The sequence below is a fragment of the Glycine max genome, chromosome 14 (genome assembly GCF_000004515.6).
Source record: "Glycine max cultivar Williams 82 chromosome 14, Glycine_max_v4.0, whole genome shotgun sequence".
Lineage (NCBI taxonomy): Eukaryota > Viridiplantae > Streptophyta > Magnoliopsida > Fabales > Fabaceae > Glycine > Glycine max.
The window spans coordinates 3,127,532-3,143,974 of record NC_038250.2 but is presented as its reverse complement, the minus strand read 5'-3'; the positions used below and the strand labels follow the sequence as shown (position 1 = coordinate 3,143,974).

General features: G+C 30.9%; 1 protein-coding gene across 5 annotated transcripts; it reads right to left on the bottom strand.

Moving 5' to 3' along the window:
- Nucleotides 1-1,374: 1,374 nt before the first annotated feature.
- On the bottom strand, nucleotides 1,375-7,279 carry LOC100781394 (probable inactive receptor kinase At5g10020). 5 transcript variants are annotated; one of them, XM_041009231.1, is made up of 4 exons: nucleotides 6,165-6,319; nucleotides 5,715-6,066; nucleotides 2,738-4,261; nucleotides 1,375-2,654 (listed from the first exon to the last, which is right to left on the bottom strand). In XM_041009231.1, the coding sequence occupies exons 1-4, from the start codon at nucleotides 6,174-6,176 to the stop codon at nucleotides 2,047-2,049; spliced, it is 2,496 nt and encodes an 831-aa protein (XP_040865165.1). In that variant the 5' UTR covers nucleotides 6,177-6,319; the 3' UTR covers nucleotides 1,375-2,046. The 5 variants fall into 5 exon arrangements, with proteins under 5 accessions (XP_040865165.1, XP_014622775.1, XP_014622774.1 ...); XM_014767289.3 differs by adding an exon at nucleotides 6,795-7,278 and having other exon boundaries at nucleotides 1,376-2,654; nucleotides 5,715-6,632; XM_041009230.1 differs by adding an exon at nucleotides 6,795-7,273 and having other exon boundaries at nucleotides 1,379-2,633; nucleotides 5,715-6,632.
- Between the last annotated feature and the right edge of the window lie 9,164 nt (nucleotides 7,280-16,443).

Genomic DNA, 16,443 nt, shown 5'->3' with positions numbered 1-16,443 from the left:
AACAATTGTGCATTCACAGTGTGACCTCCTTAACTGCTGCAGGCAAACCACAGTTATCATCAACAGGCTTTGAACTTCCATGCATCCAAGTCTTCATTTTCCTTGGATGCCCCAGATGGGTGGTCTGGTAGATTTTGGGGAAGAACTCACTGCTCCAAGGACCCTTCAGGAAAATTCACATGTGGGGGTGCTGATTGTGGCTCTGGTGAAATCCCATGCAATGATGCAGGTGCAATTCCACCAGCATCTCTGATGGAACTCACACTAGCCTCAGGTACACGTTCTCTAACCTTATACGGGAGAAGACTAGATTTTGACAATAATATTGAAATTTATGTTGTTTAATTAGTTTTTTAGTTCGATCATATAATTTGTTTTAACTACTTTTAATATCACAAAGATAAAGGATAACTTAAAATATATATTTTCTCGTCCTCATAAAATTGATAAGGTATGATTTTTGTCCAAGCAAAATTTTTAGTCTATTTTTTATTCTTTTAAAATTAAAATGTGTTATTTTCTTTGCTTTGCTTGAAGTAGATTTGGTTGTGTCCAAATCTATGATTATATGATTTTTTATATTACTAATTTATAAGTATAATTGATTAAAATATAATATTTTTTACATCGATTATCTATAACTACATATAACTAATTAATATAAAAAGATTATAGACATAGATTTAAATATTCATGTGCTTTGGGAAAAAAAAAACAACACGTTTCTATTTTACGATGAAAAATATATATTTCCAATTTTATCGGAAAACATATAGAACTCTATCCTTTATTAAAAGAAATGGTAAAACTAACAAGACATAATTGATAGTTGAGGCTCTTAAATAACATGGCAGAGATTTGTTTTCTAATTACATTCATGCATGGAAGAAAGACTTTATTTATTTTGATGATAATTTCCACATCTCGAAAAAAAACTACTTTTTAATCATCACTGGTTTCAAAATTTTATATTTGTAGTATTTTAGTATGAGCAATGTATAAGATAAATATTTATTTTTATATAATTAAAATTACAATCAATAAATATTTTTCAATTATAAATTATATTATAATTAAAATTTGTAACAAATAAATATTTTTAAATGTGTAAATTATATTTTAAATTTATAATAAACAATTTATATTCTGATATAATTATTTAAATATTGAAAATTATTTTAAAATATTATAAATTCAATTTTTAAATAAAGATGATAACGATAAATTGAAAAAAAGAAGCAATTAAGAAAATCAAGTATACAAATAAAAATAAGAAGATAATAATTTGAGATGGTCAATTAAAATTAAGTATATTTAAAAGGAATAAAAATTAAAACTAAATTAAATATTCAATATATGTGAGATTGGGATAATATACGAGACCGACAGAGATAATAATTCTTAAAAACACTTTCATCTAAGAAAAATCCTCTCATTGAAGAATTTCTGTTCAAAATACTCATTCTAGATGAGAATTCAAATTCATAATGAATGGAATGAGTATACTGTAATCTTTTTACATCATTAAAATTTTCCTAATTCAAGAAAGTTATATTCTCAACCCCCATAGGAACAATTTTATAACAATATACGTAAAAAAAAAATCCTGGAAAACAATATTTTGAGGTTCTTTTAAAATTATACATCAAGCATGATAAACTGACGTCCCTAAACTTCAGATTGCTGGAAACTAAAAAAAATTCCAATACCAATCACCTACTAAGGTTGTTACAATTTCAAAGCATGAAAGGAAGAGAAATAGGCAATAAAAGATGCAATGGGTTTGGATCATAGCATTATTCCATTGATTGCAGTGATGGCAAAACGAACGTCTAGCAATATCAATTATTACACTGAACAATACTGCAAAATTCATGAATATACAACCTGCCCATTGAAGGGTTAAAAAGAATGAATGTCCTTTGACAAAGAATTTCATTTCATATCCAGACCAAAATTCAACAAATTTGAAAAGCAACTTAAACAAAAACAACTATAGATGATGATGATGTTAGTGGTTAAGGCTATATGATATGATCAGCAACTCTACCTTATTGTTGAGAGATCACCAAAGACAGTTTTCATGTCAGGTCTATCAGATGCTGGAAGGATGCATCTAAGAGCCACCTTTAGCATTTCATCAAGAATTTTAGATTGTCTTTCCCCATTGTGCCTGTCCATTATAGACCTATCAAAGCACTGGTTTGAACGGTCTTGTTCGGCTAAGAACCTCACCCAGTCAGTGAGGTCAACCACCCCTGGAATCCCAGAAACTATTTCTCCAGAATTTCTTCCTGTTAGGAGCTCTAACAAGACCACTCCAAATGCATAGACATCACTTGTCAGGGAAGGGCATGGCTTGCTTGATCTAGAAAACTCAGGAGGCCGATAACCGAGTGCGCCGGCATTCAGAAGTTGCTCAGCAGTACCAGCAGCAGTGAGTATTCTGTGCAGGCTGTAGTCAGTGAGGAGGACATTTCTGTTGGGAGTTTCTAGCAAAATGTTTGTGGATTTGAGATTTCCATGAGGTATGGCTTTCTCATCGTGTAAGAAATGCAGACATCGCGCCACCTCTACAGCCACCCTGAGCCTTTCATCAAGAGACAAAGGATGGAGATTTCTTTTATCTGTCTCTGCAAAAAAAATTGAAACAACTAAATAAAACAAGTATTACCATTTACAACCAAAAGCCTAGGTTTTATGCTGCAATCAAACATGCATGGGGCCATAATCTTACCCTGGAGATAAATGTCCAAAGATTGTGCATTCATGTAATTTGATATAATCAGTTTCTCATGTTCCTTTGGCCCCAAGTAGTAACCTTGAACAGAAACCAGATTTGGATGCTTGATAGTCCCAAGTTTCTTTATTTCCCTTGCCAACTCCTTTTTTCCTTTAGTTATTCCTTCTCTTAACCATTTGATAGCCAATTCGTGACCTGAGTCAAGTGTAGCTTTGTAGAGTGTTCCATGACAGCTCCTGCCAATAACTTCTGCTGGAGCACATGAAAGTTCTTCCACAGTTAGCACCAAGGATCCATCAAATATATGCAAGTCTCCAACTAATTTATCTGGAGAGGAGACTTTGAGGGAACCAGGATTCTCAAACTGATAGCTTTTTGAAGATGAAGGATTTGAAGGTGACAAAATAGACATTGGGGTAGATGTTCCTTCCTCATTCTTACCTAATTCAAAAGGGCCAGGATCTATTGGCTTCTTTCCCACTGGATGAATGTTCCTTGCATCATCAGAAGACCCCCTTTGAGCAGGCGGTAATGCTCCCAAATTTCTATCAGGTGCCTCTGTATTTGAGGTGAAAGTACTCTCTTGGGTGATGCTCATTGCTTCATTTTGTTTAGAAGTCCTTTCTTTTTCATGATGGACCTTATAATAAATTATTATAGCCACAAAAGCCATCACAAAACCACCAGCAACCAAACATGCAATCAGGGCAATCCTAGTTGCAGACTTTTTATGTAACCGATGTTCCCTCAAACCTAGGTTGGAAGTATCTTTTGGTGATGATTGCGAATGTGGAAATACCAGCATAGTATTTCCTGGATGAAATGCTGAGTCAGGAAACTGCTTTAAGCTTTCTGGCACAACACCAGAAAGATTATTAAAGGACACATTCAATACTCTCAACTCATCTGGAAGGTCATCGGGAATAGTACCTTCCAATTGGTTGTTGCATAGATTGAGATATGCCAAATTGTGAAGCCTACTCATATTTGAAGGAAGAGTCCCACTCAAGTTGTTGTGTGAAAGATCAAGAAACACCAGACTAAAATTTTCAGCAGAAACTAATGGATTATTTGGAGGTTGAAATAGAATAGGAATTGATCCAGAAAATTTATTGTTGGAGAGATTAAGATTAATCAATTTGGTTGAGGTGAAAAAGCTTGGTAGGACAAACCCAGAAAGCTGGTTGAGGCTAAGATCAATCTCTTCTAGTTCTGGATATGTTCCCAAAATTGGTGGGAGAAATCCCTCCAATGAGTTATTGGATACCTTAAGTGCAGTTAACCTTAAAAATTGAGAAGTTTCATTTGGTAGCATTCCTCCCAATGAGTTGGTACTTAGCTGAACAACTTCCACATAGTTACCCCAATACCGGATCCTTGAGAAATTACCTGATAGTGTGTTATTACTCAAATCTATGATGGAACAGTGGCCTACCCTGAGAGGTAAGGGGCCATACAATTTGTTTGAAGATAAATTAAGCTTCTGCAGAGTCACCGAGGTAATAATTCCAATGGGACCTACAAAGAAAGTTTAAATTGTAAAAAAGGAAAAGGGTAAGCAGAAACTCATTGAATAACACTTTGAACTCATGTCATGTGTGATTTTATGACTAAAATTGATGAATAAGTCAATGCTAAATAATTGGGGATAGACAAAGGGAACAAAGTATACCAAGATTTCTACGTGCAGAATAGATTGTTTGTCACACGTATTATACTTTTGGACAGATTTTGAAAGCACTTCCCAGTTCCCACAATGTTTGTACATAGAAAATTAAAAAGCTTCTATAAGGATTAACGGATGAATACATAAAAATAGTATAACCTGGGCACCAACTTCATTGTGGATATAGGTTACCACAAGAATTTTCTGCAAAGATCTAAAGGTCTGCTAACAGTTGCATACCTGGTTGTATACTATCCAAAAGATCCCCTCAAGAGGGTTTAACATCAACTACTTTTTTTCCTTTTCAAATTTTGCATTTCAAACTGTCTCCATAAATCAATATATTGGACTCATGCTGATTATATGCAACCAAAATACTAACGTTAAGTTTTTAATATACTGTGTATTTTATAAGGTTAAATTAGTTTTTTAATCCTCTAATTTATTTTTCAGATTCAATTTGGTCTTTTAATTTTTTCTGGGTTCAATTTGGTCCTCTAATTTTTAAAATTGATTCAATTTGATCAGAGTCAAAATTGTAAAAGATCACACTTTGTGACTGTTCAAAACCACCACAAAATGTACATTTTCCAAAAGAAATGAATCGGTTTTAAAAATTACAGGACCAAATTGAACAAAAAAAAATTAGAGGACCAAATTGAACCTAAATAATAAATTAGAGGATTAAAAAACTAATTTAACCTATTTTATAATCAACCCAGCCTTCATTAGTACTTATTTGGCATACAGAATTATGTTTGAAGTACAATTTATCCATCAATAGGTTGAAACATAGAACAGAAAGCTCAAATTGGACAAATATAAGATTTTCTTTAATTTGAGTTCTCCACTATTACATATACAGGTAAGAAATTTATGAAATAATTTGTATTTCAGTCAATATTGATCACTAATAGACTTTCAGTTCAGTTTGGTCATCATATTGCACTTTCCTCTACAATCAATGTTACTAAAAATGATTGAGGGTGTGAAAAGTATCTATTTATTCCACAGAAGAAAATTCCCCAAAGGGTTTATCTAAAATATCAGAACAGGGCATCAGAAAGAAAGTTGCAGTTTCATATTTCAGAAACCAAACAGCAGCTTCATATGGGTTTTTGGCAGTAGTTTTTCATACCTAAAACTTCATTTATGAAGTTTAGCAGAACGGATAGCAACAAATAGGGAGTAGGCTAGCAATTTTAATGGCATTTTGAGTTTAGATACATTTGTATAGAAAATGGATAACTTTTAACTTTGAAGAAAGAATATCATTACAATTTCACCAGAAAACATAGAAGGTACCTTCAAGCTTGTTTTGACTAAGATCCAGTTCAGACAACATCATTGAACTTTCCTTCAATAGAGCTTCGGGCAGTAAACCAGTCAACTGGTTGCATGCAAGGCGAAGAATCCGAAGGGATACCACAAACGTGAAGGAAGGTAGATTACCCTCTAACTGATTATTACTAGCATCAAAGACCTCTAAATTGTCAAGGTAAGGCATACCATCATGAGCAAATAACTCACCACTCAAGGAATTATGGCTAATATTTAAATACTGAATTGAAGAGAGAAATGACTCATCTGCTAGTCCCAAATCCGGTGTACCAGAAATCCTGTTGCAGCTTAAGTCAATATATAGCACACTGCCCATCTGATAAAATATATGCATAATATCCCCAGAGAAATTATTCATGTGCAAATCTAAATACTTCAACTGCTCAAGTTTGTGAAACTCAATAGGAAGAGTACCTCCAAGTTCATTTGAAGAAAGATTCAGATATATTAACTTGCGCAACTGAGTGAAGTTAGAGAGTAACGGGCCATTAAACTTGTTGAGGGACAAATCAGCATATTCAAGTGATTCAATTGTAGCAATATATAACAGATCTCCTGTGAAATGGTTGTTCACAGCAGACAAATTGCGAAGCATTGTAAGGCCACTAATTGCAAGGAAATTAAACTCACCAACCAAACCAGCATTGTCCAGAGTGATAGATATAACACTGCCTTCACTACACACTATCCCATGCCAGTTCTTAGGACAACCATCGGAATCTAAAGACCTGGAATCCCAAGAATTAACTACTAATCCAGAAGGGTCATTCTGAATACTCTTCTTGAATTCAAGGAGTGAATCAATATCTGAATTCCCTAATGCAATAGCCACCAACAACAATAGCATGAACCAGATAGCCTGCATGCCTTTCCTAGTAGCTCCTAATCCAAGCATCAATCAACAACACAAATACAAATGATTATATGGGGGAAAGTAACACAATGGAAGTGAGACCAAAGGGGCAATCCGCAAGTGTACAACAAAAAATTGAAGGCAAAAGAGTAATTTTAGAGCATGTTATTCAAACAATGATGCATTCTTACCTCTTAATTCACAAGAAGTAAAGTTGGGTAATGAAGCATATACGCGTAGCAACTTAAGTAACAATGCTAACCAAAGGAAGTAGAAGAACAAATTCAGAAGGAACAAGGGAACCCCAGTAAGTTTCTGCTGTTAGAAAACGAATGGTTCTGAGAAGATGAGGTCATAAATCTGAAAAAGGGGCTTAGTAGGGTGGAATGCAGTGTGGCAAGCAAATGATTAGGGAAAAGTTTTGATTTTGAGAGAAGAGTAGTAGCAGAATAGTGTGATAGAAGAAGAGTGAGGAGACATTAACTGAGAACATGGTAGGTACTAGGTAGGATGCTGTTTTATCATGTCATGATTAACAAAATCATATACAGATAAAATTCATCTAAAATTATTTTATAGATAACGCATAAGTAATTATTTTATCGATAATCATATAGCAGAATAGTGTGTTGATCCTATTTTTATTTTTTATAGCATCTTTTTTAATTATTTTATCTCTTTTTCTTCACACTTTCTATCCTTATATATATATATATATATATATATATATATATATATATATATATATATATATAATATTAACTTAAAAAAAGGTGCTATATAATATATCATTTCACTTCTTATATTATGTATGTTCACAGCTTTCAATAAATATTAATATTTTTTGACAGATACTGTTTCGTTCTAATATCGGAAAAAAAATAATATATTACTTAACTAACATTATGAAAATTGAATTCAGGAAAAAATAGAAGAGAAAAGTGATGTTTACTTGATGTAAAAATACTCCTATAATTTTTAAGGGAAAAAAGAAAAGGTTTGTGAGAGAGACTTTTCAAGACGACGTCACTGTCCCCAGATACAAAGCAACTATATATGACCTCGTTGGCAGCACCTTTGACTTTCGGGGTTAGTTTGGTTGTGCCTCCCAAGCTTCGCATTAATGCAAAAATTCATCTAAAATTTTATAGATAACACATAAGTAATTATTAGTTGTGTGACACAAGTCCAAACACGCGGAAACTTTTATTTAACCACAACTTTCTATTTTTTACTATCTTCCATTCCTAAGAATCCAATGCAAAAGCCCGTCCTGTCATTTTCAACCCCAAGCATTTATTTTGTATTTAGTTTGAGGTGGAGGAATTATTATGAATTCATAATTGATTACTTTTACATGTTTAATTTTACGTTTAACAAAACTTAGAATTAATGTTAAATTGATATCATTTTGAGTAATTTATATGTTAAATTTAAAATTTTTTCATTCAAATTATTTTTGCTAATGTTCATCTAAACGCATTTTTAATTGAGTCTAAATGAATGAATTGAGATGTTAGTAAAATCTTCAATTAATTTATTTTTTTAATTAAAACTTGAGATTGAATTAAAAAACTATGTTTAATCTAAAAGTTTGAAGAGAAACTTAAAAAAACTTAGGTATGGGATGGACTTTGCAGGACCAAATATGAAGAGAGCTCCTCTGGGTAAGGAGAAAGCTCCAATTCCAAAACTGAACCTTTTGGGACTGGATAGAGCTCCTAGCATCAATCTGAGTCATCTGGGAACACAAGTTATAAACTGGAATACAAGTATATTTTGAATTAAATAAAAATTATGGCAAGTAATTAGTAATTACTACAATGCTAGTTAGAGTAGTTTGAAACAAACTTGTCATACTGCTTCTTCTATTGATATTTTTTTTATATTAAAGAACAAGCTGTACTACAATGGTTATTTTTACAAGAATGGATATTCTTAAGGATTCAATTAATAGCTAAAGAAATATGATTAGATGATTAGTGCGGGAATGAATTCTCTCTACACTTTTTTGTCCTGTTGCCTCAGCAACGAGTTATTCAACCTTATGGATAAATTCATTTATTATATCACTATATTAGTACCTATTTTTGTTTTTGGTAGATCTAAGTTGATTCATGGCTTCAAATAATCTCCGAATACCATGTAGCCTACAATGGCAATGAGTATAAAGGCTAATGTGCTTCTGACAAAGCAAACTAGAAAAACATGCAATTGGGGTAAACAATGAGTGTTATTTTTACTAAATGAAACTAATGGAAATGGATCCATAGCTAAATGCCAAAATGTGTTTCTGACAAAGTAAACTAGAAGTGAGGATAACAAGCAAGTTTCAATAACTTTTGCTTCATCTTCTGGATTTGAAGTATCAGTTAATCATTTTTTCAAGCCTCCTTTTCTGTGGATAAATTCGAACAATCAAATAACAAGGATTTTATTCTTGAATAAATTGCAGTTATAAGAACAACTTTCCTTGGAAAACTGATATCGAAGTCATCTTTTAAAGATTAATGTTCTTTGTACATGTTCCAGGACATTCAATTATTGTGTGTAATTCGAAAAAATCTCAAAGGTGTTAACGTAATTTGTTCTTTTTCTTTTTTTTAATAAAAATTAACAGGTAAATAATATATAGGGATCCTTATACGAGGTTCTTTTTCTCCAAAATACATTTGATCTTAGTAGCAAACGAATAATACTTTGTCTTTAGTCATATTTCTCTAGCACGCAGATATCCACCGGAATCGAGAATAGATTCACACTTGTTACAACATTTTCAACACATTCGAACGCTACTCAAACCACCATCATATCTCAATTCGTTGGTAGACACAACTCAATGAAGAGCATCACAAATATGGAACTTTTTTTTTTCAAGAATTTTGATTTTCCATTATCGACTCCTCCAAAGAGGACAAGGATTTTACCAGAATGTAGAGAGAGAAAATAATAGAAGCAAAAAAAAATCATTTTGTAATAAATAGTCTAAATTAATGTTTTTTTAAAACAAAAATGAAATTATAAATCAAAATACATTTATTATCTTAATTTTCCTTTTATTTTATAATATTATATATTTCTTGTACTTTAAAAATGAAAAATAATTGTTCTGGGCCAAACAATGTCTAAACTGCTCCAAAATTAACATGTAATATTGGCCCAATAAGTAAATACTGTAGTAAGTGTCTTAAAAAATATCAGCCAAGCACTTGATCTAACACCTTGGGCAGGCAAATAACTTTTAGTCTCTTCCTTTTTTATAGTTAAAACAACTATTAGAAATAGCTTAATGCTTTGTTTGGTTCTGGGTGAAAAATAAAATAAAGATAATTAAAGAAAAGAAAAATAGAACTGTAGAATGATAAATTATTTAGTTTAAGAGAAATATCTGAGGAAGAGAATAAAAATAAAAAAGTAAAATTGTTTTGCATTAAGAGCACAAAAGTAAGAAATACTTTGTCCACCTAAAGACAGTTGTGAGACTCATGAATTTTAAAGCTAACTCCATCATAAGTTTTTGCTCTCAAATGTCAAATCTCAACTCTATCGGAACTTTGATTTGTCCTTGGAAGAGAATAATTCCTTCCACTAACATATAGATGTAATTCGATATTGCAAACATACATTATAATCAACTCCTGAATTGCTTAATTTAATTAGAAACTTCAATGTTTTTTGGTGACAACTATGATTAATGCAAATTATCCAAATCTTATCACTAGGTCAGTCAATCCTATGGGTAGAAACTTGAAAGTTTAGTCAAGCCATCAATTGATAATTTGCTATATTTGTTTGATTTGGTTTTCACGTTTCCTTTTCCCAACTGTGATGCACTACCTAATTCTAAAAATTTAAGTTTTTAACCACAATGCCACTCTCGTGGCCCACGAAAAAAAAACTGGCCTGGTAATCTTCATCTTACTGGGCCTGGGCCCAGTCCCAATTCTTGATCGAAACGCTCACATCATCAATTTCCAGTCACACAAGAAAAGAGGGAGCACTATTTTTTTCTTCTTTTATTCCTTCTCTTCTTACTATGATTTGGACATATCCTGTATTATTTAATATTATATCATTTTTGGTATTTTATTAGTATCCTTTTGACTAGGACGTTGATGGTAATATGCCATCCGTGATAGTTAACAGTGGATTAATGATAGAGACGTGACTGAATGTGCTATTTTTTACTTTAAGGTTTCTGAAATTATACGTGTAATACACTGCACAAAATCAAGAAAAAAAAATTATTCAAATTAAATTGCGCATGTTTCTTCGTATATTATACTGCAGAATATTTGTCTATCTAAACGGCTTAGTTGGCATCGTATTTAATTAAGTAGTATTATTCATACAACAATTTTTATACAATAATATTTTTTTCTTTCTGGCTTTCTATTAGATTATTAATTAATAGCCTGATTGACACAAAAAAAAATTATTAATCATATTTTATATTTTTCTTTTCTCTCTCTCCTACTTTATTGTAAAATTTGTTATACAATAATAACATTTTTCTACTTAATTTTGCAGCATCAAAATTCAAAAGCATAGGACCATAGGCATTCTTGTTTTTCGGCTTCTAGTAATATTCCGCTATGATTTCTCTCTCTTCAACTTATTCTCTTTTCTCGTTCAATATACCTAACTATCTTTTCAACTCTCTTTTTTAAAAATTAAAAAAAAAAATCTCCTTCAACTTCTTATTCAAGATACCTTTCAGCTGCAATATAATAATTGAAAAAACTAGGTTACCTTATGGAGCGTTGGTGGGTTGCATCTTGTGGAGCTACAGAACAAAACTCACATTCTTTTATTTCTTTTCTTAACCTTTTTCTAGAAGGGTTTTGATAAAGTGCTGCTTTTAATTTATTTATTTCAAAATTTCCCTTTGTTTTGAAATCGTTTCCCCAATAATTTATTTTGGCTTGTAGATATATGCATCCCACTTCAACATGACATATATAAATTAATTGGTTATCACCAATTACAATTTTATCAAAGAAAGAAAAGAAAAAAAGGTCAGTAAAGTTGGTGGCTTAAATTTGCAAACAGTTTATTATATGAAGGCAAAAATACTATGGATAACAGAAAATATTGTAAACTCTCAAGTCTTTAATTAGTCTTAACAGATAGATGCTTAAATCAGGATCTCACTAAAAGAAAACATGAAAATCACACGAAACCTTTTAAACTAGTTAACTTTTATCTCCTTTTACTTTGGTATTAGCCAATAGCCAATCCTTGAAATCAATCTAGAAGCAACTGCTATTGATAAGAGGTCTCTCTAGAGAACTGACTTATTTGACACTTTTGGAATATCCATATATAATACTTTGATGCCACGCATAAATTTTTTAAAGATATATAGTTTAGGTGAAAAGAGAAGGATGAGCACATCAGCCACTGAGTAACTCAAAAAGGTGAAAGAAAAGAAATTACATATTTTATATTGAAAGATTTAGTTTACACTGATATATCAACATCTATATGATAGAATTTAAGCTGAGATGCTGCCACTAGCTAGGGAGCTATCATTTTGGGAAAGGTGGGCTGCATGAGTGCTTAATCTACAATGTGACATGTGAAAGTTCCTGTTGGCACACAATGTGTGTAGAAAAACAGATATGGTACTATAGCATACCCCACTTCAATTTGTTTGTTAAATTCTACCACGTGGCCTCAATAATTGAGTAAAAAGCTTCATCAATGAAAGTTTGATTTCTTTTATCTACACCCCCTCATCATTTTCAAATGAGTTAAATGATCACTATATTGAAAAACTTATACAGTAAATCAATTAAAATTTATATTGAATAAATAGTGTATGTAATGTATCAATAGTATAAAATACTTTTTCGTCACTATTTAATTATAAATTATTATATATAATAAAGTTGTTAAGTTTTTATCATAATTATTTAAAAACATTATGTCAACAGTAACTGATTGATATATACACATAATAATTATACTCATAACTTTGAAGTTAATTATTATAATTTTTCATACTTTTTACAAACTGTTTTATTAGAAAATATAGTACAAGTCATACTTTAACCCGTATACAATCAAATCATATCAAATGAAAAGAAAGAAAGAAACTGCAAAACCTATACACCAATAATAAGAAAAAGAACACTGACCATACATTATCTATTTTTTTCCTTAAACCATATTCAAAATCTAACTGTTATCACATCTAAAATATTATTGAAGACAATTTTACCATACATAATTAAATGAAAGAATAAAATCCTTACATGCATACACACTATTTACTCTCTTCTAATTAAACAAGTAGGCTTCAAGTTGTTTCTATAATACACAATCAAATACTATAGTAGTTGATATTGAGAAACTGTCAACTAGTAAGCCTTAAGTCAAGAAATTGTGGCACACATTGCTATTTTCGAAAAGATAAAGGTATGACACATGTACGCACAATTCTGCTGCAATTATCTATCATTTTGTGGCTCTGTAGTCCAACATGGATGCAACACAAGAAAGGCATATGCATATGGCCAGCTATGCCGCTGTCTTCCTTTGTATTTAAGACAAAGCAAAACTAAGCAAAAGCAGTGGCTGGGGGATCCTAGAGTTTTCTTGCTTAGTGTGCTACCTGCATCAGATTCAGATCGTTAACTATTAGCCAGAATTTAATTTATGTATATATATAGTCAGCTAGACCCTTATAGTTTTCACCGATAATTTAGATTTTAGAAACATAGAACCGAGTCAACCACGTCTCTAATTAAATTATTGGCAGCTGGTATCCATTTTTTAAATCTTTTGGCTAAGCAAACTCTCCAAGAAAGGGAGAGAGATTTGATCACTTTATTTTTTTTTTCAATTTTCATTTTGTACTATAGTTTTATGAGTTATTTTCACTATTAAGAAAGAAAACATTGATTACACTTTGGTATTTTCAATATGAGATTTGTGTCTTCTAAGATAAGGAAGGAGAGTACACTTTAAATGATAAATGGTAGTATTAATAACAGCTAATTAGAAAATTAATAATTATAATTATAATTAATTATAAAATTTGTTATTTAGTTTATTTTTATCACAATCTTAACTATTAATTTTTTAATCAACCATTATAAATGAACTTTATCTTTATAAGTAAGATGTACTTAGTATCTTTTCTCTTTCGGAGAATCAGATCCTTCAAGTGTAATATTTTCCTTTTAAATTTTGCTAGTTAAGACTGAGAGGTTCACAAAATCCTAGTTTTATTGAGGGGGTCATTTTCAATTTGTATATATACATTAACTATATATGTAGATTAATTGATGTGTCTTGTATGAATTGATAAATTAATGTTTGTTGCAGAATGCAGAATGCTTCGGAGTTCGGTGCTTGCAGTTGTAGAGCCTGTATGTTCTATTGTCAGATATTCCTCTGCAAGAATACATATCGCCATGCAGTATGTAGAAAATTGTTGTATTTGAAGGACCAACATTAAAACTAAGGATCCATTTGCTAGCTATGAAGCAACACAGTATACAAACATAAATAGGAAGATTATAGTGAAATGAAATATAAATAATATATAATAAAATATTTAAATTGATGGTATCTTCATTTATTTAAAATAATTTTTTATGTTTTTTCAAGTGTATTAATTATATAAAGATAATGATTTAAGTGTTTAAATTAATAAAATATAATTTTAAAATCGAACACTTAATAAAAATAAAAAGTGTCAGACAAGTGTCACAAAAATAAATGTGAGATCTGTCATAAATATATCCATCATGACGGTACTTTAAACAAAATTAGAAATTCAAAGATATTCATGTTTCATAGTTTGATATAGACTGAGAATACATTTTTGTAGATTAATTGATGGTGTTTTTTTTCCACAAAGATTAATTGGTGGTGTTTGTTTTATGTGAAAATTGATGTGTTTATAGCATCTCTAATAAAATATTTTATTTTGAGATTTTAACCATCTTTTACTTTTTACTCCAATAGTGAATCTCATTTTAATATTTTAAATAATTTTTTTAAATTTTTAAAAAATAGATGTAAATTAATTTTGTGAAAACAGAGAATAAAAAATTATTATTTTAAATAGATACATATCTTGACAGTCCATATATAAAGAACTAAATTTTTCCATATAAATTCAACATCTTATTTTAACAATGAATCTTAATAAGATCACACCTTAAGATTAAATTTTTTTACAATATCTCTTTTTGGACATAAGAAACCCTGCATGTTCTATTGCCAGCTACCTCTGCAAGAATATTTTTCGCCATGCATAAGTCGAAGTCAAAAGTCACTATCTAAGAAAAATGTTGTATTTGAAGAACCAACATCAAAACTAAGACTATTATCTGGACACTGATTTTATATAGCGTTTTACAATGAAAAGAAGAAAGAAAAAAAGTTTTCAATTTGAACGATAAATTTCAACTAATCTGTATAAAATCTAAAATTTTAAAAGTAATTCAATGCGAATGCATACTACCATTTATAGTCACTAACTTTAATTTCTATACTGTCAAAATTTATTTGCAATTTGCTTTTGTTTATATTTGAATATAATTATTTTTTAAAAAATCTTAGACTTTTAAAAAAAGTTGCTGTAATTGTTATTTACTACTATAAACATGAACTTCACAGCTATTATAAATGAAAAATTATTCTTTAATGCAAAAACATAAATAGGAGAATTTTAAGATAAATTTAAATTTTTTATTTATTTTAATTTTCTGATTCATTAAAAGAAATAGATTCTGATTAATCTAAAATTTGATTGAAAGATAAATTTGTGTTTAAATTAGTATCAAAAGAAAATTATGCATATTTTTTTTTAAAAAAAAAAGTCTACAAAACCAAACACGTAGCGTGCACTATACAGGGATTTCCCCACTCTGCAATTTCCAACACTTACTGCTATTAGTTAATCCACCCTTTCAAACAACTTCGTTACTTAACAGAATTTGGGGACAATTGTGCCATCCACATTTAACCACACATGTCCCCCGAAATCTAAGAAATCAAGGTACTTTGCAAAATAATAAAGATTAATGCGGCATTGGCACGTAAACTAAGCACAAGGACAGAAGTGGGTGCAAATTAATAAATTTGATAAAAATATTCATAAATTTATATTAACGTGTATAAATTCCAACATTTTTAAAATAGCTCAATGAGAATAGGTTATAATTTTAACATCCAAAACCAATTTAGATTTTGTTCTTGAAAACAGTTCAGGTTAATGGAGTTATTGGATGAATCCAGACTATGTCCATAACACATAGTGCAATTAGTTATACTACCCTTTGAAACCAACTTGGTACCTGACTGAATTTGGTGACACATGTGCCACTTCATATGATAATTATCTAAACATGCCCCTTATATCTAAGAAATGAAGGTAGTTTCCAAAACATTAAATGTGGCATGGGCACGTTAAATAGGACAGAGAAGAGAATTGGGTGCAAATTCAGCCGGCTGACCAAACACTATCCTTTCATTGTCTCATAAATTGGCACTTGCTCTTTCAATGAAGACTAAAGAGGAACCATTCCAAATCACGCCCAAGGATTTGACTGTCGACTACAAAAAGACAAAGACAACGTGTCCCTTTGAAAAGACCCCACCACCCCACTAGCACACATTCAACATGATCACGCAATTGAATAGCCATGTAAATTGGCATATGCCAAACATACTTTGGATGGGACCATTTTTTCATTGAAAAGATAAGAAGCACAGCACATCAGATGAATGAGAAAGATGCAATGCAACAAAGGCTTTGCCAATTGCCTTTCTCTCATCTCATCCACCAAACTAATTTTTGTTCCCATAATAAAAGGGCCA